We start from the raw sequence: 24366 nt of genomic DNA, 5'->3' as shown, positions 1-24366 counted from the left end.
CTATATGAGGGATATCTTAAGGAGGAATCCCACGAGTTTTCGGCAACTGCGATATTATTGGGGTGGGCAAAAAAAGCTCGATTTTAAACACATTAATTCGAATGACAAGCTTATTTGAATCAAAGTTGAACTTATTTTGGACTCAGTGTGTGCAGTACACATCCCACTTACAAGAGAAAATCACCCAAATGTACAAATAGTGACCACAGGAATTCCGCATTAGTAAAATAATTTTAAAAAAACGCCCCCAAAGCCACCAGTACACAACGTGTGATTTGGCAAGAGAGCTAGTGGCAGGTCGAAAAAGATGGACGCCATTCCAGGCCGGGTGCAAAAGTGCGTCTTTATTCCGTCCTAACAAGCTACAAGGAGCACTGGACAAGTACAGACATCCCGTGGGATGGAGGGACGGACAGACGGATGGACGAACGGACGGAAATAAGGACGGACCGCCGGCCTTTTTACGTCTTTGGAATACAAAGTCTCAAGTCAAGTCCAGCTTTCCGACAAACATCGGCCCGGAAAAGCTTTTTGTACAAATATAAACGTTTCATTTTGCTCAACACGTGCCCGGAAAAGAAAAAAAAGGCCTAAAACACCGGATAAATTAAATTAAATTTCAAAAAAAGCACAATTTTACCAACCAATGTCCCACTTCAAACCCAGTGAGTGACTGGTCTCAAATCATTGAATCCCGAGACTTATTCTTGTTCATAATCATGATCTTATCATCACATGAGCTGAATGAAGAAAGAACTTTATGATCAATCATCAATATTTTTCATTCAAGAAAACTCCTTACCCATCCTACCTTTGGCATACATGGTTTAAAATGAAAAAAAATACATATCAGTACAACACAAACAATAATATTATATAAAAAAAACAGGTCATTTGGTCACTTTTTTTTTTAGAATAAAAACATTAAATAGATGATCATAAATACAAAAAAAAGTAATGGTAATAACGTCCCCCCCCCCCCATCATTTTTTTGTCTATTTTTTTTAAAACAATAGCCGGAGAGTCCACGGCGCGTGGCATAAAAAGGACGTAAAAAAGGGACACGCCCACTCACCTCAAACTGGAGTCCAACTCAGTGGAAGGTCGCTCGCTCGCTCGCTCCTTTTTTTTTGTTTTTTTTTTTTTTATGAAAGTTGCGTTTAGTACAAGCCCACGTTGTCCCACTCCACCAGGTACTGCACCTTCCCGTCCGGCGTGACCCGTCGGGCCAGGATCCTCACCGCCTCGCCGCCGCCGCCCCAGCTCCAGGCCGGCGAGTCGCCGCCGTCACCGTTGCCTCCAGCCGCGTCCGTCGACGTGGCCGCCGGGACCAACGCCTGGCCTCCGCCGTCGTGGTCGCCCGCGCCGTACGGGGCTCTGCGGGCGTCATCCGTGCTGATCGGTGACGGACGGGATGAAAATTTTTTAAAAAAAGAATAGTCGGATTTTGGTGACGTCTGTGCAAAAACCTGTTGGCGTGAAGGCATCCTCCGGAGAGCGCCGCGTTTCTGCCGCAAGACGAGTGGTAGAGCGCCGCGTACATCCGTTTGGGCGGGGGGCTGCAAGTAGAAGGCCGGCGGTTGCCGTTATTTCATTTCCATCATTTGATCCGTTGGCAAAAAAATGACCCCACCTGAGGCGGAGCTCCTCCTGGGGGAGGGCGGGGGCGCCGTCCCCTCCGGCGTAGCCGTGGCAACACGGCGGCGTCAACGCCGTCAATGACGGCTGGACGGGGCGGGACCAAAGCGGCGCCTTGACGGGACGGAGGGCGACAACGTGGCTTATTTAGACGTTATGCCATGATTTTTTGGTCAATATTACATTTGGAATTTGGAAGCCACGTCTTCAAGTGGACACATTCTTGGACATACTGGCAAATATCTATTGGAAGGGAATGAAATAAACTTGTAATGTCATTTGACGGGACCCACCTGCGTCTCCGTCAGGCGGCGCTTGGATTTGTGGGTGTCGGCCTCGGACGACCTCCTTTGGCAGCTGAGCGACGACGGGCTGAACCAAAAAAAAAAAAACTAAATCGAAAACCTGTCTCCCATTGGATTTGTTGTGTCCCTCCATTTGTCAGCCCGACCTTCCGTGGCAGTAGACGTCCAGGGGCGGCTCGGTGACCGCGGGGGGTGAAGGATCGGGTGCAGCGGTGCCGGTGGCGCCGGTGATGGCGGCGCTAATGGTGGCGGTGGCGCTAGTGGTGGTGGTGTTTGCGGTCGGGGGCGGGGCTCGGACCTGAAGTCCGAAAAGACACTTCTTCTTCTTGATCTCTTTCCCGGAGACGAATCTGCGAGCAGCCCACCCGGGTCAAGGGTCACCGTTCCTCCCTCCCGTCGGGACGGCGTCTCACCCACCGGTCTTTGCGGGAGTTCAGGGCGTCCAGCAGTTGGCGGCATCGCTCTTGCCTCGGCGTCTCCGACAGCTGCGTCCCGGAAAAAGAAAAATTAGAGAACGCCACGACAAGAAACTAGCGTTGGAGTCACTTCCTAGTCATTCATTCTTCCCCTTCACCGAGGCGAAAATCTACGGGAATCCCCACCCCTCCGTGACCCCCCCCCTAAACATAAGGATAAAAAGCGTACGGAACGTACCGCGCCCAGCAGAAGAGATTCCCAGTTCTCGTTGGCAAAGGACAAGATCTCGTGGTCAAAATCAAAGTACTTCCTCTTGCAGCACAGGGACAGGTGGTAGAGCACCAGGTGGGCCAAGTCCACCCTACAAAACACAAGGATTTGGATTGGGTAGATGGGAAGCCCCCGCCCCCCACGTTCCTTCCACACGCCGTGTTTTTCTACCAGTTCATGGGGAGTCTCTTGACGGTCTCCGCTCCTTGGTTGCACACCGAGCACCGGAACTGGTAAAACCTGAAAGCAAAGCCCGCGTCACACCACACGGCGCCGTGTCCCGCCCGGACCGCCGCCCGCCAAGAGACGGTTTCCACGCCCGGCCGTCGTCCCCGGCGAGCACGCCCACCTGTCGCCATAGAGAAGAGGCTTGGTCAGGCACTGAGTGCAGGCCTCGTGGAACCACTGGCCGCAGTTGGCGCACTGGAGCATCTTCAGGTTCCACCTGAAAGCCAATTTGGAGCGGTCGCCCGTCACCATTTGGGGCGGCGCTCGGGCGGCGCTCGGGCGGCGCTCGGGCGGCGCTCGGGCGGCGCTCGGGCGGCGCTCGGGACGAGGTCTCACGCACTCTCCGGGTCCGGCGCAGTAGCAGTAACACTGCTGCCGATTGGACAGATGCTGCGCGTCCCAGTCCAAGGAGGTCAGCTGATAGGGCAAGCGCACTTTCATCAAGTGCATGAGGCGGGCGAAGCGGCCACGTTTCATGGCTCCGCCCCTCTGCAGAAAAGGGGAGGAACAAAATTAATAAATACAGGACGCGTGGTCGTCAGAAAGCCAGAATGCCTCCAAAAAAAGACCATTCAGAAGCACTTTTTAAATCATTTTTGTGGCCGACCGACCTTGGTGGCCACGGCAAAGACGCACTGGCGACAGATCCAGGACTCGTCGTCATCCGGGGCCTCGATGCAGGGCGTGTGGCACTCGGCGTGATAACCTGTGGGGGCAAAAGCAGATCATTTCAGCACTCTGATAGACACATTGTCACTTTGTTAGAACCCTCTCCGATCTTAAGTCCAAATCTGTTTAGCGATTGCGGGATTCGAAATATGAAAAAAAAAAACAACAACTTCAGCTGTGGAAACAGCACCCTCGTGTGTCCAAGCTCTATTATTACACGGCTGGGCACGGCAACTGCTTACTAGTGGACGCGAGTGGAAGTGTAGCCGCCGATGGTTTCTTTCCACCCAAAACGCAGGCGTTAAGATCGGGTTTCCAAGCGATACGAGAATCGGGCCGCACGACATGGCCACCTATAGCCACCTATTCCAGCGCATCTGGCTTACTTCCCTTTCCGACCACGGAGATTCCCTCCGACGGGCGAGGAAAGAAGCGGGCGAGGCCTTCGCCCATCCTTACCGTGGCGACATTTCAGACAGTTTACGAGGGGTTCTTTAAGAGGCGGGGCCTCGCAGATGCAGCAAACTTCCTCCACGCCGGCGGTGACTGGACACAAACAATGACAGGCGGTCAACTGGGATGCTAGCTCAACATCAATGGCCACGACGACTAAACTTACAGGAGTGGATGTCTTTTCTCAGGACCCAAAACTCGGAGTTGTCCTCGAAACGGACCAGGCAGCAACGTTTCACGCCGTCCACCTGAAAGCAAACGGATGCAAAAATAAAAGCCGCTTGGGGGCGGAGAATGGGGAGGTGAAACTAAATGTACAGGAAGTGACCCTAAAGTGGCCCATAACGTGGAGTGATTTCCAATGATGACTATTATTATTTGTTTGTTTTTTCTTCTCTTTTGTTTTGAGTCAGGGCGAACACCAGCACTCACCCGTTTGACGTTGCCCAGGTAGAGGAGGCCGTCGCTCCATCGGGCCAGCACGTCGTCCCCCTCACGAACTCCCCCCATTCCTCCCGAAGCCGAGCCGAGCCGAGCCGAGTCGAGCCGAGTCGAGCCGAGAGTGTTTCCCCGCTAATGGCCTCCTTCCTCGGGCGCCGCCTGCCGCATGATGACGGGACCGACAGGAAGGCAGCTTTCGAAAAAGCCCCGCGCCTCGTCTCGCCTCCTCCTTTGGCTTGCCGTCTTCTTCTTCTTTTTTTTGGACTCAAGCGAGCGCACGCGCGCTACGAAGGCACGCACGCACGCGCCCGGTGGCCCGACCGAGCGAGCGACCGGACGCCCCTGGCTAGTCAAGCCGCTGGAGACGCCATCTTCGTTCGTCCTCCTCCTGCGACTTGTTGTGACGCACACGTAAAAACGTCGAGATGGAGAGAGCGAGCGAGAGAGCGAGAGAGAAAGAGAGAGAGAGGATGAAGAAGAGGAAGGTGTTGGTGATGGCAGGCTGGTAGGAAGGCTGGCAGGAAGGCTGGCAGGCGCCGGACGCTCAATTAAGCGGCCAATTAGCGAGCCCGGAAACGCCTCATTAACCCCTTGGCTGCTGTCGACGGGGATAGACGTCTACAAGTCCATTTCAAGTGGGACGATTCGGCGGCGGCGGTGGCAGCCATCCTTCCTACGCCCCCACCTCTCGCGGTGGCTCGTGTGACGTCACCTCCTCGCTTACAAAAAAAAAGGGGGGGGGGGCTCGTGTGAAAATGCTATTTGGACTCTTGTCACGATACTACAATTTGTAAATATTCTGTACCTAAACCTACCCTTGAAAATATTTTGTAATGACTTGTTGATTGTGACACTATTTTTAACATGGTTCTAACTTCACAAGTAGAATTGCGCAGAAAGCGAACATTGGCCTCATGCATTGTTGTTGGGGCTGAGCGAGGGCTCAATAAATGCAAGATCAAATGTTTATTTATTTTCTTCCATTTTTTCGTAATTAAACTTTAAAAAAAGGAATTTCATTGTGGGTTTTTTTCGACTCTTCTCTCCCAGTTCAAATGTATTGAACGTCCACCACCGTCTATGGCACGGGAAGGTGAGCATTCGTATCCTGTAATCCCGATTGAATGTAATTGGGCGTCTATCGTTTTCAATGGCAGGCAATGAGTCGCGTGTAGAAAAAAAACCCCATAAAATACTAGTTACGTAGTTGTCCATAAAGATAAAATTGTGTTGAGCTATCAGCTGCTCGCACAAGCGGAGTCTCCGCGGCGTCCCCGGCAGATAGACGCGCCAAAGAAAAGAGGGCGGAGCTGAGCAGCCAGCGCACGACGATCCTCCCACTTCTAAACAAAGTTCCAGGAAGCGACAGACTTCCCGATGGGCGCCGTCGTCCTGCATTCGCGTCCCGGGGCGGCGGGGGGATACGGCACGGCCGGGCCCGCCACCCTCGCCACCCCAGCCGCTCCATCCGTTTCCTACGTTTCTTCCGTTACTTCCGCTACTGACGACTGACTGACCGCCGGTGGGTAAGATCCCGCTTTTCCGCATCATCTCGTCTGTCGAGCTCTCGGGGTCACGTGACCCGAGGGAGCCCTCAAACGCGTTGTAGATATCAAACGTACAAAGAGGCGAGATGCGAAAAGTGCGCCGTTTGTCAGCCAAACCAGCTGGCTGTTATCGCTCGACGGCCATTTTGAGTCAGAGCCATTGTCAACTAATATGCCAGTCAAGGGAACGACAAATTCAGACGGTTTGGCTTTTTCCATCCAAGTTATAAACGTACCTCGAAACATTTGTTTGGTTAATTCCTACGATTTGTTATCCACGTGGCCGTTACGAAAATCCGCCGAGATTTCGCCCAGTTCAGAGTATTTTAGTGGAGAAAAAAAAAATCACCCACCCTGGCTTCGCTGTCTGCCTCAAGATGGCTGCCGCCGAGGCCACCATTCCCATCTAGTCATACGTCAAGTGAAACCGAAGATTCTGACAGCAAGCACAAGTTTGCCGACAGCTCTAAAAACAACACAAGAACGGGTTGTCAGTAAACACGTAATAAATACAGGCTTGGTCGAAGAGTTCGACAAGTTGCCACAATTGGCCCTCCACTTTTTGGTCCAGTCGTCAAGAACGGCTTCAAGCGAGTTTATGATTTCACGTTCATGTAAAAGACGAAACGCTTTACAAATGAACGTGTTTATATTTAAAAGATGTTACTGTCCTCCTCTTGGTCCACACTGACACATTTATGAACATATCTTCGACAGTACTGGCTGTCTTTTGGGTTTCCGGATTGTAATGTTGTCTTGCTTTTTTTGACAGTTTTGACAATCTTCTGAGTTTCCGAACTGTCATTGAAAGCATCCCTGGAAGCGGCTTTTATTTTTGCGTGCGAGCTATGAACGCCTCACGAAGTCCCCCGAGTCGCGAGGACAAAGGCTCCAATGTCCATTGTTTGTGCGGGGAAAAAAGAATAAAATGCCAGCTGAGAAGACAAACCGGGTGGCGTTTAAGCCTCGGGGCTGTGACATTTACCCGAAAACAAAGACGACAACGAGTTGTTTTGAAAAGCTCCACTCCTCCTAGCCAAGTGCTAATGCTAAGCAAGCCACCGCTAAACTACATTTCAAAACCTTGACGAGGTTGAGCCGTTCAAGAGCATTTTCGCTTTCAAATAAGACTGCCACAAAATGCATTTTTTTCCGTCAACGCAGTGCAACAATCACTCGAAGTCAGCTTTGTTTCACGGTTCAAAAGGGACTTGATGTCAATGACAGCTCAAGTCTTTCAGTTATCATATCTTGTTTTTATTGTTTTCTTTTTAATTTGGATGGATACTGTCCGGATGGAAGAAAGGGTTAAGAGAAACAATGTTGGAATGAATGAAAAAAAATACTCTGGTCATGGCCAATAAATAAACTCTAAAATTGCCTCTTTAAAATGCATTTAACTGGGTTGACAATCAAAATATGATGTATTATCATCAATGGGCAGCTCGGTGACGCGAGTGGTTAGCGCGTCGGCCTCGGAGCTTTGGGGTCCTGGGTTAGAATCCACGGTCCGGTCTCCTTCCACACTAATGAGGATGAAGCTGTTCAGAAAATGAGATGAGATTATCAATAATATTGATCAATGTTCAACCCATCTTTAAATCGCTTGGCTTGTTATGAAAGTCAGAAATGGAGTCAATCCTAAATATAGACCAAATCCCCCTAACCCTTTTTCCAAAATCCAGTGACGTTAAGACAGCGTCTTATGCAGCAAACTGCTTAAAAATCCGTCAAGATAACAGCGACTTTTTAAAAGATGGCTTTAGTGGAGAGGATAAGGGATGACTCACCTTTGGTTCACTGCAAAAGAGCCCTCCTCTGCCTTAAGATGGCCGCCGGTGCCTAATGCCGTTGGTGCTCCACACGGAATGGCGTCAATTTCAAGTGCAAGGGGGTCTCTCCAAAGAGGGAGAAAAAAGCCGCCATGGTCCTTTTGTACCTGTGAAGAGAGTTCAAAAAAAAAATAAAAACAAACTTTTTGATTTCCCGTAGAAAGCGGCACACTCCACAGGACAGGGAGCATGCTGCCGCGACACACGCGAGCGGGCACCTACGACCTGCCGGGCTCCGAGTCCGGCGCCGTCCCGCTCATCGGCTACCGGGCGCTGTCCGCCGACGGGGCCCCGCGGGTGAGGCCGGCCATTGCGCACGCCCAAAATTGACCCTTGTTGACACGCGACCTTTGGCTCACGTCTCAGGTGGAGTCGTCTTCCGAGAAGAAGACCACGTGGTACTGTCCATTAGATGCGGTGAGGAGAACTTTGCAATTGGAAACGAATCCATTGGAGACAAAATAGTGATGTGACGCGGTGTGTGTGTGTGTGTGTGTGTGTGTAGTCGACGATGACGACGGGGGTGATGGTGGAGGGAGAAGAGAGGGAAGAAGATGGCATCATCTACACGGTGGTGCTCAAACAAGCACCTTCCTCCTCTGCGGTAAGATGGCCGCCACCGCCGTCGTCGCCGCGCAAGCTAACGGGAGGGGTTTCCCCCGCGGCTGGCAGTATTGCGTGAAGGCGGCCACGGAGGAGAAGTTGGCGCTGCATCTCCTGTGGGCCTTCGCTTTGGGCGACCCGTCTTACGTGGCCGTCTTCTTGGCCACCTATCGTTCCTTCACCACCACGCAGAGAGTCTTGGACGTCCTGAGCGACAGGTAACCAGGGAGGAAGGGGGTCCCGTCGACGCCCGCCGGTCTCACGCCGTGGCCTTTTTCCCCGGGCAGGTTGGAGCGGCCGCCCGGCGACGAGGAAGGCCGCGACCGGCGGGAATCCTTTGACAGGTCGCTGCTGGCAGAAAGAAAAAAAAAAAGTGAAAGTGTATGGCTTAAACAATGGAAATTCCAGGAGCACCATGCTAAAAGGAAGGCCCCTTGTTAAAGATGGCAATTTGCATTTGACCTTTGACCTTTTGACACCAAAATTGAAGGCCTATTCCAGACATACCCTGGCATTTTCTTCATATCCCCTGATTTTTTCTTCCCTTACCTCCATGCCCAAAATCCTGCCACCTTTGACCTCCGACCTTTGTCCGGCAGGGCCACGTGCTCGGTGTTCGGCGCCTGGCTGTCGGAGTACCCCGAGGACTTCCGGGCCCTGAAGGAACCGTCGCGCCTCCTGAGACTGGCGCCGCTCCTCCCCGGCCGGCCGGCGTCCGCCGCCCGCCTGCGCGCCGCCGTCCTGCGCCTGGCCGAGGAGCTCAGCGAGAGGGCGCTGTTGCCCGACGCTGGTCCAGGTCGGCCCCGACCGTCGGCCCCGACCGTCGGCCCCGACCGTCCGCTCTGTGAAGCTTTCTCTTCAACTCGAAAATGTATTTTTCTTGCCGGCAGATGGCATTCTGCCGCCGCCGCCGCCGCCACCGCCCACGCCCACGTGCGGCTTCCAGGCCGGCGCCCTCTTGGCCTTCCCGTCGGAAGCCGTCGCCGAGCAGCTGACTCGCATCGAGACGGTGGGTTTCGGGTGGGACTCGGAGCCCAATCGGGGTCTTCCTTCCCCTTCCCTCTCCGGCAGGATCTGTTTGTGCGCCTGGTCCCGTACCACTGCCTGGGCTCCCAGTGGTCCCAGCGCGACAAGAAAGGTCGCGAGGGCGCCTGCGGTTCCGTGCGAGCCACCGTCCGCCAGTTCAACCGCCTGGCCAACGCCGTGCTGGCGTCCTGCCTGATGGGCGGACTCACCCTGAACCCGGCGCGTCTCCTGGAAAAGTGGATCGCCGTGGCGCAGGCCAGTGGAGCGGGACCGGGGCGGCCCGACCCAGTGGGGAAACGGCCCTTTTACGGACGCCGTCTTTTTCTTCAGGCGTGTCGCGAGCGCAAGAACTTCTCGTCGCTGTACGCCATCGTGTCGGCGTTGCAGAGCAAACCCATCCACCGCCTGAGGAAGACCTGGCAGGACACGGACAAGTCAGCTCTTTGACCTTTGCCTCCGGACTAGAAAGAAAGGTCAAGGTTTGTTTTCCTTGCGCTCAGGGAGGCCGTTCGCAAGTACGAAGAGCTGCGCGACATCTTCTCGGAGAGGGACAACTACGCGCACAGCCGGGAATTGCTGAAGGAGGTGCCGTGAGCGTCGCGGCTGGCGCTAACGCTGCAGTTTGGTTAACCCCGGGCCTTCTTCCAGGAGGGCACGTCCAAGTACGCCAACCCGGAGCGCCAGCGCAAACACGCCGCCGAGGTGAGTCCCAAGTCCTTCATTTTAAAGTGGACTGTCGCTTAATCCATGGAAAACGATGTTCTGTTCCCACCATCCAGTCTGTTTTGTACACCAACACACCTGAATCCAATCATCCTCATCAGCTGATGCATTGTTTGATTCAGCTGTGCTCAAGGGGGAGGGGCCAGGGAGGGAGCCGGAAGGGGCCTAAAATGAGTAGGAGATGATCCAAAACAATGGAGACAATAGTGTCCCCAGAGTCCCCCCAATGAACAGGAAGTGACAGTGACATTTTGTGCCGGCAGGGCGCGCCGCGCGGCACCGTCCCGTACCTGGGCCTCTTCCTGACCGACCTGACCATGCTGGACGCCGCCGTCAAGGACCGCCTGGAGGTGAGCCGCCGGGGGAGGAGACGGAGGGGCGGGACCGGGACGTCGACGACCTCACGCCGACGCCACGCCGACGCCACGCCTTTTTTCCCCCCACAGAACGGCTACGTCAACTTTGACAAGCGGCGGCGGGTGAGCCACGGCGTTCGGAGGCCGGCTCAGCCTCTTCCTCTTGCTCTTCCTCCTCCTCTTCTTCCTCCCCTGTTTTTGCACGCAGGAGTTTGAAGTCCTGGCCCAAATCCGCCTGCTGCAGTCATCGTGCAAGAACTGCATCTCGGTGCCCGAGCCCACCTTCTCGCTGTGGTACCGCAGCGTTCCCCTGCTGAGCCAGGAGCAAAGGTCAGCCCCGGCCTCATTCCGGACCAATTCCGTCGGCGCGACGAACAAGTCGTCTCGCAGAGGTGAAAGTTGTACGTTTGTGTGCCTTGCTTTTAGTGACGCGCTGTCCGATGAGATCCAAGCGCCCGGCGAAGCGGCGGCCGCCACGCCCATGGTGGTGGTCACCCAGTGTTCCGAGTAAGTGCGGGTGCCCGATGGAGTGGGCGGACCGTGAAGTTTGACGCCCCCCCCTTTTTTTGTGTTCCCGTCAAAGCGTTCCCGTCGCCGGCGGGGGCGACGCGTCGTCGCCCGTCAACAGCCTGATCTCCAAACTCACCAAGGTGACTTTGACCAAAAGAAAGTTGGTTTTGGGACAAAAAGCTCGGCCGGTACCAAATGGTTTGCGTTTGTTTCCAGCACATGCGATCACCGTCGGTGTCGTGCTTGGACGTGGACGTGTCGCCCCCGCCGGCGCCGTCGTCGCTGGCGCCGCCGTCCCCCAAAGGCGGCCACCGCCGCTCCGTCTCGTGCGGCGAGAACGCCGGGCGGGCCTCCACCGCCGCCGCCTCTTCGGGACCCGACATGCGTGTGGTCAGGATCCGCATGGACCTGCACGACGGCAACCTCTACCGCAGCATTCTGGTGAGTGGGGGGGGGTGGGGTGGCTGGCTTTTAAAGCAAATGGCACCTTGATTCTGTGGAAAACCCAGGTGACGAGCAACGACAAGACGGCGACGGCCGTGCGCTCGGCGCTGGAGAAGCACAACCAGGACCCGTCGCAGGCGTGGGCTTACGAGCTGGTGCAACTGTTGCCTCAGGGAAAAGGTGCCGCCCCATTTCCTCCTCGGGCCCCGCCCCCTCCACCTCCGGCTAACCGTCCTTCCCGCGCGGTCCTCAGAGTTGACCATCCCGTCGGCGGCCAACGTGTTCTACGCCATGACGCCGACCAGCGCCGACTTCCTGCTGCGGAGGAGAGGGCAGGCCCCGCGGCAGAGCCCCGCCCCCCCGGCCACCTACCCACGAAGCAAGGCCAAGGGCAGGAAACTGGCCGCAATGCTCTTTTGACGCGCTCTGTGGTCGTCGTTCAAATTCCAACGTTAAAGCGGGCGAGCGATGGAGGGATTTTTGCCTCCTTTTTAAAAAAAACGTCCCATTTGAAGTGTATTGATTGGCCGCCTTTGACGAGAATGGAGGTCCAATTGGCTCAAAGGACTCGCCCCGTAAAGGAATGGGCTGCAGACCATGACTTGTTTTGTTCAAAACAGAAATCCGGCGGTTAAGTCGTGGTCCGCCATGGACAACTTTGGACGTCCAATTCGTAAAGCATTTTTTCACTTTTTAAAATGGAGAGAAGAGGATATTTACTCTTTTCCTTTTAGAATTCATTTTCGTCATGACTTTTGTTGTCCGGGGGTTTTATTTATTGAGTTTTCTTAACATTGCCTTCTTGAGCTTTTTTTCTGCGCCTGGCCTTTGCTTTGTGTGACTTTTGATGTTGGAAATATTGCTTTTTCTACCTGTCCATTTTGCTTGGGGGACTTTGTGCTTGAAAGTGGCCTTTTGCCAGCCTCCCTTTGGTGGCCTTACCTTTTGGGTTAAGGAAGGATTTCGTTTCCATTTTCAAAATGATACTTTGGCCTTTTGTGCTTGGGAGGAACAGGAATAAAAAAAAGATAACATATCCATCCATATTGCCTCTTTTTATAGCTCAATGGTCAATTTTTGGTCAATTCTTCAGATGATATCAATTGTATTTGTGGACTTCCGCTGGTTGAGCGCTTCACTGGTCGGCCTCACACTTTCTGTGACCAGGGTTTGATATCCTGGTGCCCCGCGATTGGCTGCCTACGGATTCACGCTGTCTGTCCCACCAAGGTGTTGTCCTGTTGTCCTCTTTTTTTTTTAACACGGGCGATAGGCCAGCACGGCGCCGCGGTAGGCTTTCCAGACGGCGGCGTCCCGTTGACAGAGAGTGCCGCCGCCTCGCTTCTCCTCGGCCTGGTTGCGGTTGATGTCGCCCACGCAGATCCAGCCGCCGCCCCCGCCGCCGTTGGCGTTTCCCGCCTCCGGGCTGACGGCCCACTTGGAGTGGTCTTTGCTGCTGTTGAAGGCGGGCGTAGCGTCCGGCGAGACGCGCGTGACGTCCAGCACTTGGGGGCCGGGGCCGCAGTAGGGGGGCAGGATGCCGCCCGAGTGGATCCAGAACTGGACCAGGAGGTCCGACCCCAGGGCGGGGGCCACCCACGAGCTGTACAGGTCTACGGTGGGGGGAGGGTAGTCCATTTTAGAGCCGCCCCCAACTTTGCGTGCCGCCAAATGACGGGCGCCAAGAGGCCCGGCTCACCTCGGTCAAACGCGTTCCCTTTGGCGAAGCCGAGGAAGGGGGTGCCGCCTTGGGACGTCAGCGTCACGCTGCGGTTGGCGGGAGGTCGCCAGGTCCCGTTGCGGTAGCAGGCGGCGGCCAGGGCGGGCAGCGCCGCCGCCAAGGAGGCCGGCACCCGGCAGTCGTACACGGCGGGCTGGTTGATCTGCAGCTGCTGGCCTAAGGAACACACCTGCTGAGTTTTCTTTAGGACCCCGTCAACGGCCGGCCGGCCGGCCTGCCGGCGTTTACCGATGCTCTGGAAGCTCTTCGGCGGGAAGGTGACGCACAGGAAGTTCTGTCCGTAAGGGACGCCGCTGTCCGGGTAGCCGAATTTCCCCGCCGTGCGGGGCGAAGCGGGAAAGTGGGGGGTGCTGTGGATCAGCCAGAAGCCCTGCGTCTCGTCCAGCAGGACCACGCCTACAAATGTCCGTCTCCGTCATTTGACGGAGGCAGCGGAAAGCTAGCCGGCCTCAGGCAATAATTTTCCCCCCCGATTATTCGGTCACCTCCCGGCATAAAAGCAAGAGGAAGTGACCCGCAAATGAGCGGGAAATGAGGACTGGCCAACCTTTCGTGTGTCCTCCTCCTCGCTGATAGGGGAAGTGCCACGGTGGCGATGGCGGCGGCTGGTCGTTGTAAAGGATGTACGCCACTTCCGTGTTCTGTGCCAAAACAGCAGAAAAAAAATGCTCTTCTTCAGCTTCTCCCACTTCTTTCTTTTTCGTCTCATTTCCTTTGGATGAATCACATTCACCCGGGCTTACCCGCCGGGAGTAGAGCTGCCCCAGCGTGCCGCCGAGGGCCCCCGCCGGGTGGTCGATGCCGGCGCGCCCCGGCGTCCAATCGGCGCCGCCGCGGCCCAGGAAAAAGTAATTCAGGCCGGACTGGGCGCCGTGCCTCTTGGGCAGCTTGTACATGTAAAACCTCGGCGAAAAAACACAAATAAGCACATTCTCAAACTTTGGGGACTCCAATTGGAGGGCGGGCTACTAGGTGACGTGACGTATGACGTAGTACCAGTCGGTGGGCTCGCCCCGGTCGTCATAGCAACTTATGGCAGATGCGTCGCCCCCGTGTGGCGAGCAAGAAATCAGCAACAACAGGAACAACATCTGATCACACCAACAAAATCAAATGTTATTGATTCATGCACATCAAGTTTTATTTATGACTGCATCTGCATTGTCATTCATTTTGGACATAGCTCTTTAAAATGCCATCATTCTTTTTTTTTTATTTGCTTCGGCATCTGTATATTAGTTTAGTTCAAAGTAACTTGAGCAAAGTGCAAGAGGGCGATTTATGACTTGATAGCAATCCATACCAGCCGGCGTCACAACACAAATGGCACAATAATGATGTCAATGACTTCCTAGCCTATTAGGAGTCACTTTTGTCGGTGGCAAATTTTAGTTGGAAAGCAAAAAGGAAACGTAGTTGAAATCAACTTGCCTGGAAATGCGGCGCGCTCCTTCTTTGTTGTCTTCTTTTGCTTTCAAATTTCACATTTCGCTTACTTATGGACTCTCTTTCTTCCCCTTTTTATTGACTTTATTTCCGCTTTTTAATATTACATTTGTGAGACTATATTAAGGAAGCCACCGTTCGACTTCCGTGGTCTTTCTACTTGCTTTCGCTCGTTTGCTCCTCCGCCCAAAGTTGGAAAGTGTTCAAATTCAACAATGTTATCTATGCGTGGACAAACTATCCCCATTTTGGAATTTTGGAAAAGTTTGAAAGGAGGGCGCGAGGGAATGCGGAAGTAAAACTGCCTTTGTCTTCTTCGTTGGAGTTTCGGCCCAGCAAGCGCCCTCTGCCGGCTGCTACAGTGTTTTGACCTTTTTTCCTTTTTCACGGTCCGCCCTCAATTCCACGGGAAATGCAAAATGAGACATTTGGGTGGCGCAAACCGGCCCAAATCGAAACAGGAAGTCACCCAAAAGGAACTTTTCAACCATAAACTGCCAATTCATTCCAAACTGATCTTGCTGAGGAGGCTCATTTATCAGTGCCATTGTCAGCAGCGGGCGGGCCTCCATTTTGACGGCGATGGACCAACGCCAAGCCTCGTCATTGGCACGGAGATACGAGCCCGCCCAAATCAATTGTTGTCGTCAGCGAGCTCATTTCAAGACCCGCGGCTGTCATTTTAAGCGACTTTGGTTCACTTTTTTGGATCATTTTCTGTCCATTCGAGGGCACTTGTGGCTCACGCACTTTGAGCTCGGACGTCTGGCGCTGTCCAAACGCCAGAACGTGACCGCTCCTCACTGGGCTTCCACATTCAAGATACATCACGCTGTCACGGCTTAATTATTGATGAGCGTGAATCAGATCCGGCGCTATCGGCCGCCCAGATAACGGGGACGGTCCACCGCGCGTCAGGTGGTCGTAAATCCTAATCGGGGTAAAGACGGTCCAGAGTCCGTCCATCCGCTCGCCACTCGCAAACGCGGCGCCATGTCGAGCGCCATCCTCCTCCTGCTCCTGGCGGCGCTCTCGACGCCGGGCGCGGCGGCGCCCCGGGGCCGGGCGGCCCACGGCGCCAAGGCTCTCTTGCTCATCTCCTTCGACGGCTTCCGTTGGGACTACGACCGAGACGTGGACACGCCTCACCTGGACAGGATGGCGTTGGACGGCGTCAAGGCCAAATACATCACGCCGCCCATGCTCACCATGACCTCGCCGTCGCACTTTACCACCATCACAGGTCTTTTTTTTTTAAATGTTTCTTTCCATGGAGCTCTTTTTTTTTTGGCGTGATGAGCCCGCTAGCTAACCATCTGACGCAGGCCGCTGGGTGGAGGACCACGAGGTGGTGCACAACATGATGTTCAACGTCACCACCAACCAGAAGGTTCCCCACAAGGAGACCATGAGGCGCTCCGAGTGGTGGGACAACGGGGTCCTGCCCCTCTGGATCACGGCGCAGAAACAGGCGAGCGGTGGCGCCGCGCCCGTCCGCTCGCCTCCGGCCCGCCGTCGGCTAACGCTCCTCTTACAGGGTCTGAAGGCGGGCTCCTTCTACTTCCCCGGAGGCGGCGCCACCTACGGCGGGCGGGCGGTGGACCGGGCGGTGGTGGAGGAGGGGAGCGGGCGCCCCGACGACAACGAGACCGAGTGGCGGAACAACGTGGACACGGTGCTGAGCTGGTTCTCCGAGGAGGACTTCCGGCTGGTCACACTGTACTACGGCGAGCCCGACAACGTGGGCCACATGCGGGGGCCGGAGCACCCGGACCGCAAGGCCGTCGTGGCGCAGATCGATCGGCTGCTGGGCTACCTGCGGCTCCAGATGGAGCGCCGCGGCCTCTCCGGACGCCTCAACGTCATCGTCACGTCCGACCACGGGATGACCACCGTCAAGAAGCGCCCCCTGGTGGACGAGATCGTGCTGAACAAGTACCTCAACCTGATCAAGCTGGCCAGCTTTGAGATCCTGGACTACGGCGGCTTCGGCATCCTGACCCCGCGGCCGGGGAAGGAGGCCCAGGTGGTGGCGGCGCTGGCCAAGGCCCCCAACCTGACCGTGTACACCAAGGAGGACATGCCCCAGAGTTTCCATTTGGCCCGGAGCCGACGCCTGCCGCCCGTGGTGCTGTTGGCCGACCTCGGCTTCAACCTCAACTCGGTAACGGGGCTCGTTGGATGGTTGGGGGGGGGGGGGGGGGGGGCGAGGCTATATCGCCGTTGTACTAACCGCCGTGTAACTAACTGCCGGTCAGCTGGCGGCTAATTCCACGGCCACTTTTGTCCTCCAGAGATTGATCGTGTACGTGAACAAAGGCGACCACGGCTTCCACAACGGCGAGATGGACATGAAGATGATCTTCCGGGCCTTCGGACCCGACTTCAGGAGGAATTATGTGTCCGAGCCCTTCGACAGCGTCCACATCTACCCGCTCATGTGCCGCCTGCTGGGCATTCGGGCCGAGCCCAACAACGGCTCTCTGGAGCACACCGCCGACATGCTGGTGGCCGCCGTGGGCGCGGGTGAGGACCGCCGAAGGGCGCTCGCCCGTGGTCCGGCGCCCGCCGTCATCCGCCGCGTTTTCTCCGTCCGGCAGGAGGACGGGGGAGGAGCTCGCCGGTGACCGTGGCCTTGGCATCCGTGGTCTTCTACGCCCTGACGCTATGAAGCGGCAAACCTTCACGTCGACTCGCAATTCACCTATTTTCAGGGCACGGGTTCAAATGCTCTTCCTTCTTTTTAAAATCAACTTATTTTCGCTCCCTTTTTGATCATTCAAATCAACAGGAAATGACCTGAATTCTGTGTGACCTGGGAAAGAAGAAGAGATGTTGAAAGGCTCCCAAAATGTCAGCAAGTCACCCAAAAGGACGGAAGCCCAAATCATCATACGGGAGTTGGCCCATAAAAAATAAAAGCAAATTCAGGGGATAATTGGCTATTTATTGAGTCGTAATGGCAGGTGTCAAAGTTGTGTATTGGGCTTAGCAAGCCTCCATTTCAAATACGTTGATCGTCTTGTTGTCGCTCACCTTGTCCTTTAGATTGAACTCATTCACTGTCATTGACGACAATAGATGTCAAAGCCATTGGGACCGGGATGGCGGATCAGTCATGGATTTAGACCTATTACTAGCGGGTCCAAATGGATTGGTGGACGTGGTCAACGGCGGCCCACGCATTTCACCACGGTCGCGTGATAAGCAAATCCGGCGTTGAGCGCCACAGGTCGCCGTCCATCTTTTTGACAGTGAGCGCCACTTCCGGAGGGACGTCCGTGGCCGCCAACCGGCACCGGAAGGCCATCCTTTCTCGCCAAGTCGGTACGGATTGGAAGTCCTTGGAGTTCTCTCGCGCACGCCGTCCCGTCACTCCACCTTGAAGACGGCGTCCGTGTCGGCCGGGTCGGATCCGGCCGCGTGGGACTTGGGGATGGGCGGGAGCAACGGGCCCACCTTCCGTTTCAGGTCGGACAGCTGAAAGCAAGAAGCCAGAGGGTGAGCGAGAGCCCTCCGTTTTTGCCTCCGTCCCCCGGCGCCACCTACGCCGGCCACGCCGAGCATCTTGCAGACGGCCAGGCTCAGCAGGCCCACGCCGCAGAAGGCGTACGCCGAGCCCCGTCCCAGGGCCCGCAGGGCCAGCGAGGCGCCGCTCTCGGGGAGCCCCGCCCTCGGCGCCGAGCCCTGGGTGGGAAAACGCGCCGGCGTTTAGTTTACGGAAACGGGGGCCCGTCTGGCGTCGGCGCGGTCGCTCACCTTGCTGAACCAGTCCGGGTTGTTCTTCTTGGCCAGAGCCAGCGTGGAGCCGAAGCCCGCGATCAGGCCCAGCGACGACGCGGCGGCCAGGAAGACGGCACCTGCGGGCCGGAAGCATAACGAGCGGCACACCGTCACGTGACGTGACCTTGAACAACCGCCCGGGAGTGGCGTCTTCCCTTCACGACTCCCCCCATAAATCACAACGACTCGGAGTGGCGTTTCCTACTGTTCGATCGACTTGAACACTTTTAGCCATAAACAAAAATGTCCGTCAGTGGCGACGATAGACGTCCAATCTTTTTGGACTGGCAGCCACCGTTCGAGTGACAATGGCAGACAAACGGGACGTTCACCTTTAATCAGTTGCAGTTTGTCCTCGTCCTCAGTTTGAGACACTTTGGCCAGCCCATCCTCGGCGGCAGACATGTTGTTGGTCCGTCTGCCTCAGTCCACCGGAAGGGAACAACACCGAGCGTCGAATACAGATTCCCAAATACGTCACGCTAATTCATAATCGTTTCCTCTTACGCATCATTTTTCAATGAACAAAATAAAATTCAGCTTTACGTTTATTCTTTCTAAACAAACAGGGGCGAAAATGTTTAGCTTAAATCCGTAGCAGAAGCATTTGCTTAGCTATCAGGTGGCTTCGTTGCAAGAAATAGCGGTCGCTGGCGGCCATCTTGCATCAGACACCAACCTGTAGTGAGCGATAGCATTCCTAAACGAAATACGAGTCATTAGCTCATTCCAAATGTTTTGCTTTATAAACCCATAGTGGTTGGATTGAGTGTCATTTAAAAAAAGAAAAGAAAGAAAGAAAACATCAGGCTCACTTCTTTTATTTGCACGTCAATGAGGAGGGTTAGCAACATTCGGAAGTACAGCAGGGAGCGCTCTGTCGCGCGGAAAGCTTTCGGGACATTCAGGGGGGGATAATATCCATACAAAATCGACACGTCCATTTCCGTTTGACGCCTCGCGTGAGAAGAAGCTTGGGCTTGGGGGCGTGGTCCTCTCGGCTCACTCCAACCAGCTATATTTTATACTGAGATCGTCGGCCGCACACAATGGACGCAACGCTGTGCTTTTCAAGGGAAGAGGGGCCGGGGGTATTTGGACAGCGTCACCCACCGACAGGCAAAATATTAGGGTATTTGGCATTTTTGATAGCATTCACCAATACGCCGCTCCTAGCAAAATGACTGCCACATGAGCACACCATCACAGGCCTTCTATTTCAAGTGGAAGGTCCGCCGACGCTTCCACTTGAAACGGATCGTACGTCTCGCGCCATCCAAAGTTAAGGAATAAGTTCACAATGTTAGTTTATGGGGAGGGTGGTCTTCATTTCGTTCAACTTTTTCACACAACGTGGAAACCGGACAAAGAGCCGAGAACGTCGACGGCCGACGGACGAGGTGAGGTGGGGGGCCGAGGGGTGACCACGTGGTCGATACGGAACGGAGGAGGAGCTTCCGGCTGGCCGACCGAGGGGTCGCGTCGCGTCAAGGAGGAGGAAGTCCCGGAGCCACGAGAGGAAGCGTAGAGGACGTCGCTCATGCCACCGACGAGCACAGGCGGGAATGTATTTACACCAGTAGCGAGCCCGCACCGCCCAGCCCGCCGCCAACTCACTAAAGGTCCGGCTAGCGGTACGCCCTTTGTACCAATGCGAGAAAACTCAAGGGAGGAAGTGTCTGGACCTGAGACTTTCCTGCCACTGCGCCACAGGCCCACATTTCCAAGCACTCCAACAGTTCAAAAATCATCGGCTCATGGCGATGGAGTATAGGGTGAAAACGCTTAGCCATTTTTTTTGGCCTGACGCGCGGGAAATTTAGCTAGAAAGGCCTTCCTTGCACATTTACAAAAAAAAAAAACAGGAGAACACCATTTCAAAGGAAGTCACCCAGAAATACTCTGAAATCAATAGAAAGCCATGCCAAATGTACAGGAAGTGACCCAAAATGGAGTTTCTACGGTTGACAGCGGCGGACGTCCCATCCCTTGAGACGGGGCGCCCGGCGCCGTCAACGAGGAACGCTCATTTGTGGGAAAGAGCGTGCCGGAGCCGGACGGGAAAGACTAAAAGGCCGAAAGGGGCGGGTCGCGTGCAAAGCTCACCGGCGGGCGCCGTGGGAATTGTCCAGTGAGCCATCTTGCCGCCATGGCCGGCGTCAGAGCGAGACGGGGCGGGGCCGGGGGGGGCCGGGCGGGGCCGGGCGTGCTCCGTCCGCTCAGTACTCGGCCAGGGCGTGCCACTTGGAGATCTGGCGGCGGGGGTTGTGGCAGACCTCCCGCCAGTGGGCGGCGCCAGAGGGCGGGGCGCCGTGCGAGCCCAGCAGCAGCCGGCCCACCACTTGGTTCTTGGCCGTGCGGTCGAAGTCCACCACCAGGAACTCCAGCGACACGTCGGGCAGCAGCTCGGGCGGGATGTCGTAGATGAACGACTCGTTGAACACCGGGTTCAGCGTGCACTTTTTCACGTGCGTCTTCTTCTTGGCGATGCGCTTGCGTCCGTAGAACACGTTCACCTTCACGTACGGGTCTGAAAAGGCGGGGGAAAAGGCCGTCAAAGCCGCGTCGAAGCCGCGTCGAAGCCGCCTCTATGGGCACACGCCTTTCTTTTTTTCTGTTTTGGGACTCACTGGCAGAAAGTCCGGCGACGTCCATCTTGGGGAGGTGTCGGGCCTTGAGGACCACCACGCTCAGCCGATGAGACACGGGCTGGTAGGACAACGACGTCAGCAGTTCGCCGCGGCTCTCGCACTGAAGAAAAACCCCAAAAGTGGTTACAAAAAAGTCACTTCCCGTCTTGTCCCACAGCCGTGGCCTCGCCGTTCGCTCACCTGCGCGTTGCGCTTGCCGATGGGGCGGCTGAGGTGAACCCGGCCGGCGCCGGGGTCCACGCCGGCCAGCGGCACCAGGGCCTCGCCGATGACGTCGTCGCGGGCGAAGCGGTCGAAGCTGAGCACCAGGAAGTGCAGCGTCAGCTCGGGCAGCGAGCCGTAGGCCACGCCGTAGAAGGTGAAGGTCTCGTCGAAGAGCGGATCCAGCGTCTTCCTCAGCACGCGGGTCTTCACGCGGTGCTTCTTCTCCGGCAGGACCGTCATCTTCACGTAGGGGTCCGAGCTGCCGCCCTGCTCGTCCATGGCGGGCAGCCCCCGGGCCCCCACCACCGTCACCACCAGGGCCTTCTTGGGGAAGTTGTAGTCCACCGTCAGGCTGATGGAGCCCAGGTCGGGCGGGGACGAGACCGGGATCGGGCCCGAGGTCGGCGCCTCCGTCTCCGACGAGGAGGCCTGTCGGGGGCAGATCGGTCCATAACAGATCGATCGATTAAAAAAAAAAAAAAAAAAAACGTTCCGAAGCACGTCCCCGTCCCCGTGTCCCCCCGGCTTACCGAGGAGGCGGGCGTGGACGGCGAGGGCGAGGCCGACTCGCCGGCGTCCGGGAGGCGCAGGTGCGCGGGGGCTCGCTCTGGCCCGCGGCGGGCGCCCTGGAGCGGCACGTCCAGCACGTTGTTGTCGGCGTCCACCAGCACCATGCCCGGGGCGGCGCCCTCGCGCTGGCTCCGGCCGGCGCCGCGCACGATGCGCTTGCTGCCGCTCAGCGACTCGGGGTAGATGCTGATCCCCTTCAGCATGTGGATGAACTTGTAGGGCGGGTCCTCGGCGTCGCCGTAGCGGTCGCCGCGCAGCTTGTAGCGCCCCTGGGCGCGCGGGAAGCGGCGCTGGCAGAAGGACCAGAGGGCCAGCGCGGCCAGGAGCAGGACCACCAGGACGCCCGCCCCCGCAAAGCCCGCCAGCACCGGAGACATGCCTGTCGGACACACCGCACATGCTAAATTCGCCTCAATTCCCCGACATTTGCGGCGTCTGGTGTAGGGCGCCGCCCACTCGCCCATTCCTCCGGCCAATGGAGACAAGCTCGCCGCCGCTAGACGTCCACGTCAATAGCTTTGACCACCGTCGCGTTCGCCGCCCTTAACGGCAAAGGACGTCCATCCCGAACTGTATTGAACGTCATCTATTGACAAAGTCGCTTGGATTGACGCTCGAAGCACGACAGGGGCTTTGGTTCGTCCAGGTGGCCATATTGGTAGGGTCTGCCTTACACTCAAATTCAACAACATTAACATTAAATGGCATTTGTCAAGTGACCATTAAAGCATCAGCCATTTATCCGGTGGTCGCCGTCGACGGCGCGGCGTCCCGTCCAATTGCGGGCGGCGAACGAACGGGTGAGCAAACGGACTCGCGGACGCCGAGTGCCGTCGGTGTCATTTTAGCGGAATTTTTAGGGGAGCCTTTTGTCGATCCCTTTGGGAGTCGCCAATGAGCTCCAAATGGCCAAAAACGGCCAGAACAAACGAGGCAGTGTGTTGAAAACAATGACGTCATGCCCCGGCGAGGCCGCACTGGGACCACCGCGTACAGACGTGACGTCATGTCCGAAAACACAAAACACACGATGCCTTCATTCGGACATTTTCTATTTATTACACTAATATACTACTTCAAAATATGAATAGAGGGGAAGGGGGAGCGCCGTGGAGCGCGATGGGAGCGAAATGGCGGCTCGCGGCAGGTGGAAAAAGGCGAAGAGCGCCGCGGGCGGGCGATTTGGCGAGACTTCGAGGCGGCCCTTGACGGGAATTAGCGTTTGACGGCCGCGAAACGGAGCCCGCATCTCGGTGAGGCTAGGCGGCTAGGCAGCTAGCCGGCCCTAGCCTCGGTTCGTTCACTCACCGTAGGAGGTTCGAAGCTCTGTCACGTCCGCCATTTTGTGGCAGGGCAGGGCAGGGCCAAGCAGAGCGGAGCGGGAAGCGTCCAGACGACGAAGGGAGAAAGGAAGGAAGGAAAATAGAAGGAAGGAAGAAAGGAGGAGAGAGGAAAAAGGCAGCGCTCGCTCGCTCGCTCGCTCACTGCCTTTCACATCAGACACTCGAAAGCTGCCTGCCTCCTCCTACTTCGCTCCGGTTGGGGCTCCGGTTGGGGCTCCGGTGCGGGCGTCGTCTCCAATCGTCTCGTCTCGGCTCGACGGAGTGACTGACGGATGCTGGAAAGATGCAGCGAGTCTGCGCACTGAGACATCTTCCAAGATCCTCGATTCGACAGACGTCTCACTCGCGAGCTCCACCCAGTCCACATTCAGATCATTCCTTCCTTTGCAGTGTTTTTTTTCTTTCATTCATGCATTATCCTTCATAAACGATGTCATACAATGACATCATGTCATTCAAATCTCATCATCAAAAAAGACAAAAAAAGATTATTTGTTCAACGAACGCTTTATTGTTCAAATAAATCACAAACACTACCAGGCCCATCCCACCAAAGAATATTGTAGTAGTAGCAGGCTCGTGCACAATAATCTTTCTCAATAGAAATGTTGTGATCGGTGCTGGGAAACGGCCCATAGGGGGACCACGTGACGGCTCAACGTGAGCGCCGTGTAATCGAAGCAGAGTGAGACATCACCTCAACATCCACCTCCCAGCAATGGTACTTACTTGCAGGCCGGCCGTAAGCCCCACCCTGCACTGCCACGCCTCTTCCCGCCCCGCCCCGCCCCTGCCATCAGCATCATGACCCAACAAAAAGAGAAAATCAAATCAAAAAGCCTTTATTGTCATCATACACAGCTGCATATAACCAAATGAATTTTTCATAGTGTGTTCACATAAATACTAGTAGTATAAAAGTCTAAAAAGTCACATCCTGGCTATGAGGGCAGAGAGCAGCCCATGATCTTCTGGCCTGTGTTGATCATCCTCTGCATGGCCTTTCTTTCTGCTGCCGTGCTTCCAGCGTACCACATAGCTGACAAAATTCAATCTACGGGGGTTGGTTCAACGTGAGTGGGGAGAGAGGGAGGGAGGGAGGGAGGGAGGGAGGGAGGGAGTAGCTCTTGGTTCGAGTCATCCGGCACCGACCGAGGTGACTGAAA

At 55.9% G+C, this 24366-nt stretch overlaps 6 protein-coding genes across 10 annotated transcripts; 2 read left to right on the top strand and 4 right to left on the bottom strand.

Annotated features, from left to right (window-relative positions):
• Window positions 1–329: 329 nt before the first annotated feature.
• Window positions 330–6734, bottom strand: phf1 (PHD finger protein 1). 2 transcript variants are annotated; one of them, XM_077720245.1, is made up of 15 exons: window positions 6322–6734; window positions 4413–5140; window positions 4147–4228; window positions 3987–4073; window positions 3470–3564; window positions 3199–3347; window positions 2980–3075; window positions 2802–2870; window positions 2598–2721; window positions 2361–2428; window positions 2090–2293; window positions 1932–2010; window positions 1634–1752; window positions 1470–1559; window positions 330–1395 (listed from the first exon to the last, which is right to left on the bottom strand). In XM_077720245.1, exons 2-15 carry the CDS (start codon window positions 4488–4490, stop codon window positions 1161–1163), a joined length of 1575 nt encoding a protein of 524 aa, XP_077576371.1. In that variant the 5' UTR covers window positions 4491–5140; window positions 6322–6734; the 3' UTR covers window positions 330–1160. The 2 variants fall into 2 exon arrangements, with proteins under 2 accessions (XP_077576371.1, XP_077576369.1); XM_077720243.1 differs by having other exon boundaries at window positions 4413–6329.
• Window positions 5733–12504, top strand: rgl2 (ral guanine nucleotide dissociation stimulator-like 2). Of its 4 annotated transcripts, XM_077720242.1 has the most exons (20): window positions 5738–5943; window positions 7961–8097; window positions 8167–8217; window positions 8306–8404; window positions 8473–8621; window positions 8691–8747; window positions 9003–9199; window positions 9294–9412; window positions 9475–9684; window positions 9760–9863; window positions 9930–10014; window positions 10078–10131; window positions 10416–10502; window positions 10599–10631; window positions 10717–10838; window positions 10935–11015; window positions 11092–11158; window positions 11235–11459; window positions 11528–11642; window positions 11716–12024. In XM_077720242.1, exons 2-20 carry the CDS (start codon window positions 7990–7992, stop codon window positions 11880–11882), a joined length of 2130 nt encoding a protein of 709 aa, XP_077576368.1. In that variant the 5' UTR covers window positions 5738–5943; window positions 7961–7989; the 3' UTR covers window positions 11883–12024. The 4 variants fall into 4 exon arrangements, with proteins under 4 accessions (XP_077576367.1, XP_077576365.1, XP_077576366.1 ...); XM_077720239.1 differs by having other exon boundaries at window positions 5736–5943; window positions 11092–11459; window positions 11716–12504; XM_077720240.1 differs by having other exon boundaries at window positions 5736–5947; window positions 11092–11459; window positions 11716–12504.
• Window positions 12499–14980, bottom strand: dnase2 (deoxyribonuclease II, lysosomal). Its single transcript, XM_077720247.1, has 7 exons — window positions 14635–14980; window positions 14200–14294; window positions 13947–14106; window positions 13751–13844; window positions 13432–13599; window positions 13162–13359; window positions 12499–13075 (listed from the first exon to the last, which is right to left on the bottom strand). The coding sequence occupies exons 2-7, from the start codon at window positions 14292–14294 to the stop codon at window positions 12720–12722; spliced, it is 1071 nt and encodes a 356-aa protein (XP_077576373.1). The 5' UTR covers window positions 14635–14980; the 3' UTR covers window positions 12499–12719.
• LOC144198974 (ectonucleotide pyrophosphatase/phosphodiesterase family member 7) lies at window positions 14602–17516 on the top strand. The gene is made up of 5 exons (XM_077720246.1): window positions 14602–15892; window positions 15975–16120; window positions 16187–16813; window positions 16944–17175; window positions 17250–17516. Exons 1-5 carry the CDS (start codon window positions 15643–15645, stop codon window positions 17318–17320), a joined length of 1326 nt encoding a protein of 441 aa, XP_077576372.1. The 5' UTR covers window positions 14602–15642; the 3' UTR covers window positions 17321–17516.
• Window positions 17517–17575: 59 nt separating this feature from the next.
• Window positions 17576–18919, bottom strand: tmem242 (transmembrane protein 242). Its single transcript, XM_077720151.1, has 4 exons — window positions 18765–18919; window positions 18409–18509; window positions 18199–18336; window positions 17576–18129 (listed from the first exon to the last, which is right to left on the bottom strand). Exons 1-4 carry the CDS (start codon window positions 18835–18837, stop codon window positions 18022–18024), a joined length of 420 nt encoding a protein of 139 aa, XP_077576277.1. The 5' UTR covers window positions 18838–18919; the 3' UTR covers window positions 17576–18021.
• Window positions 18920–19237: 318 nt separating this feature from the next.
• LOC144198906 (synaptotagmin-11-like) lies at window positions 19238–23505 on the bottom strand. The gene is made up of 5 exons (XM_077720141.1): window positions 23166–23505; window positions 21818–22236; window positions 21264–21716; window positions 21063–21183; window positions 19238–20962 (listed from the first exon to the last, which is right to left on the bottom strand). Exons 1-5 carry the CDS (start codon window positions 23197–23199, stop codon window positions 20652–20654), a joined length of 1338 nt encoding a protein of 445 aa, XP_077576267.1. The 5' UTR covers window positions 23200–23505; the 3' UTR covers window positions 19238–20651.
• Between the last annotated feature and the right edge of the window lie 861 nt (window positions 23506–24366).

This window comes from Stigmatopora nigra, chromosome 7 (assembly GCF_051989575.1).
Source record: "Stigmatopora nigra isolate UIUO_SnigA chromosome 7, RoL_Snig_1.1, whole genome shotgun sequence".
In the NCBI taxonomy this organism is placed as follows: Eukaryota; Metazoa; Chordata; class Actinopteri; order Syngnathiformes; family Syngnathidae; genus Stigmatopora; species Stigmatopora nigra.
This window is presented reverse-complemented; position numbering and strand designations above follow the sequence as displayed.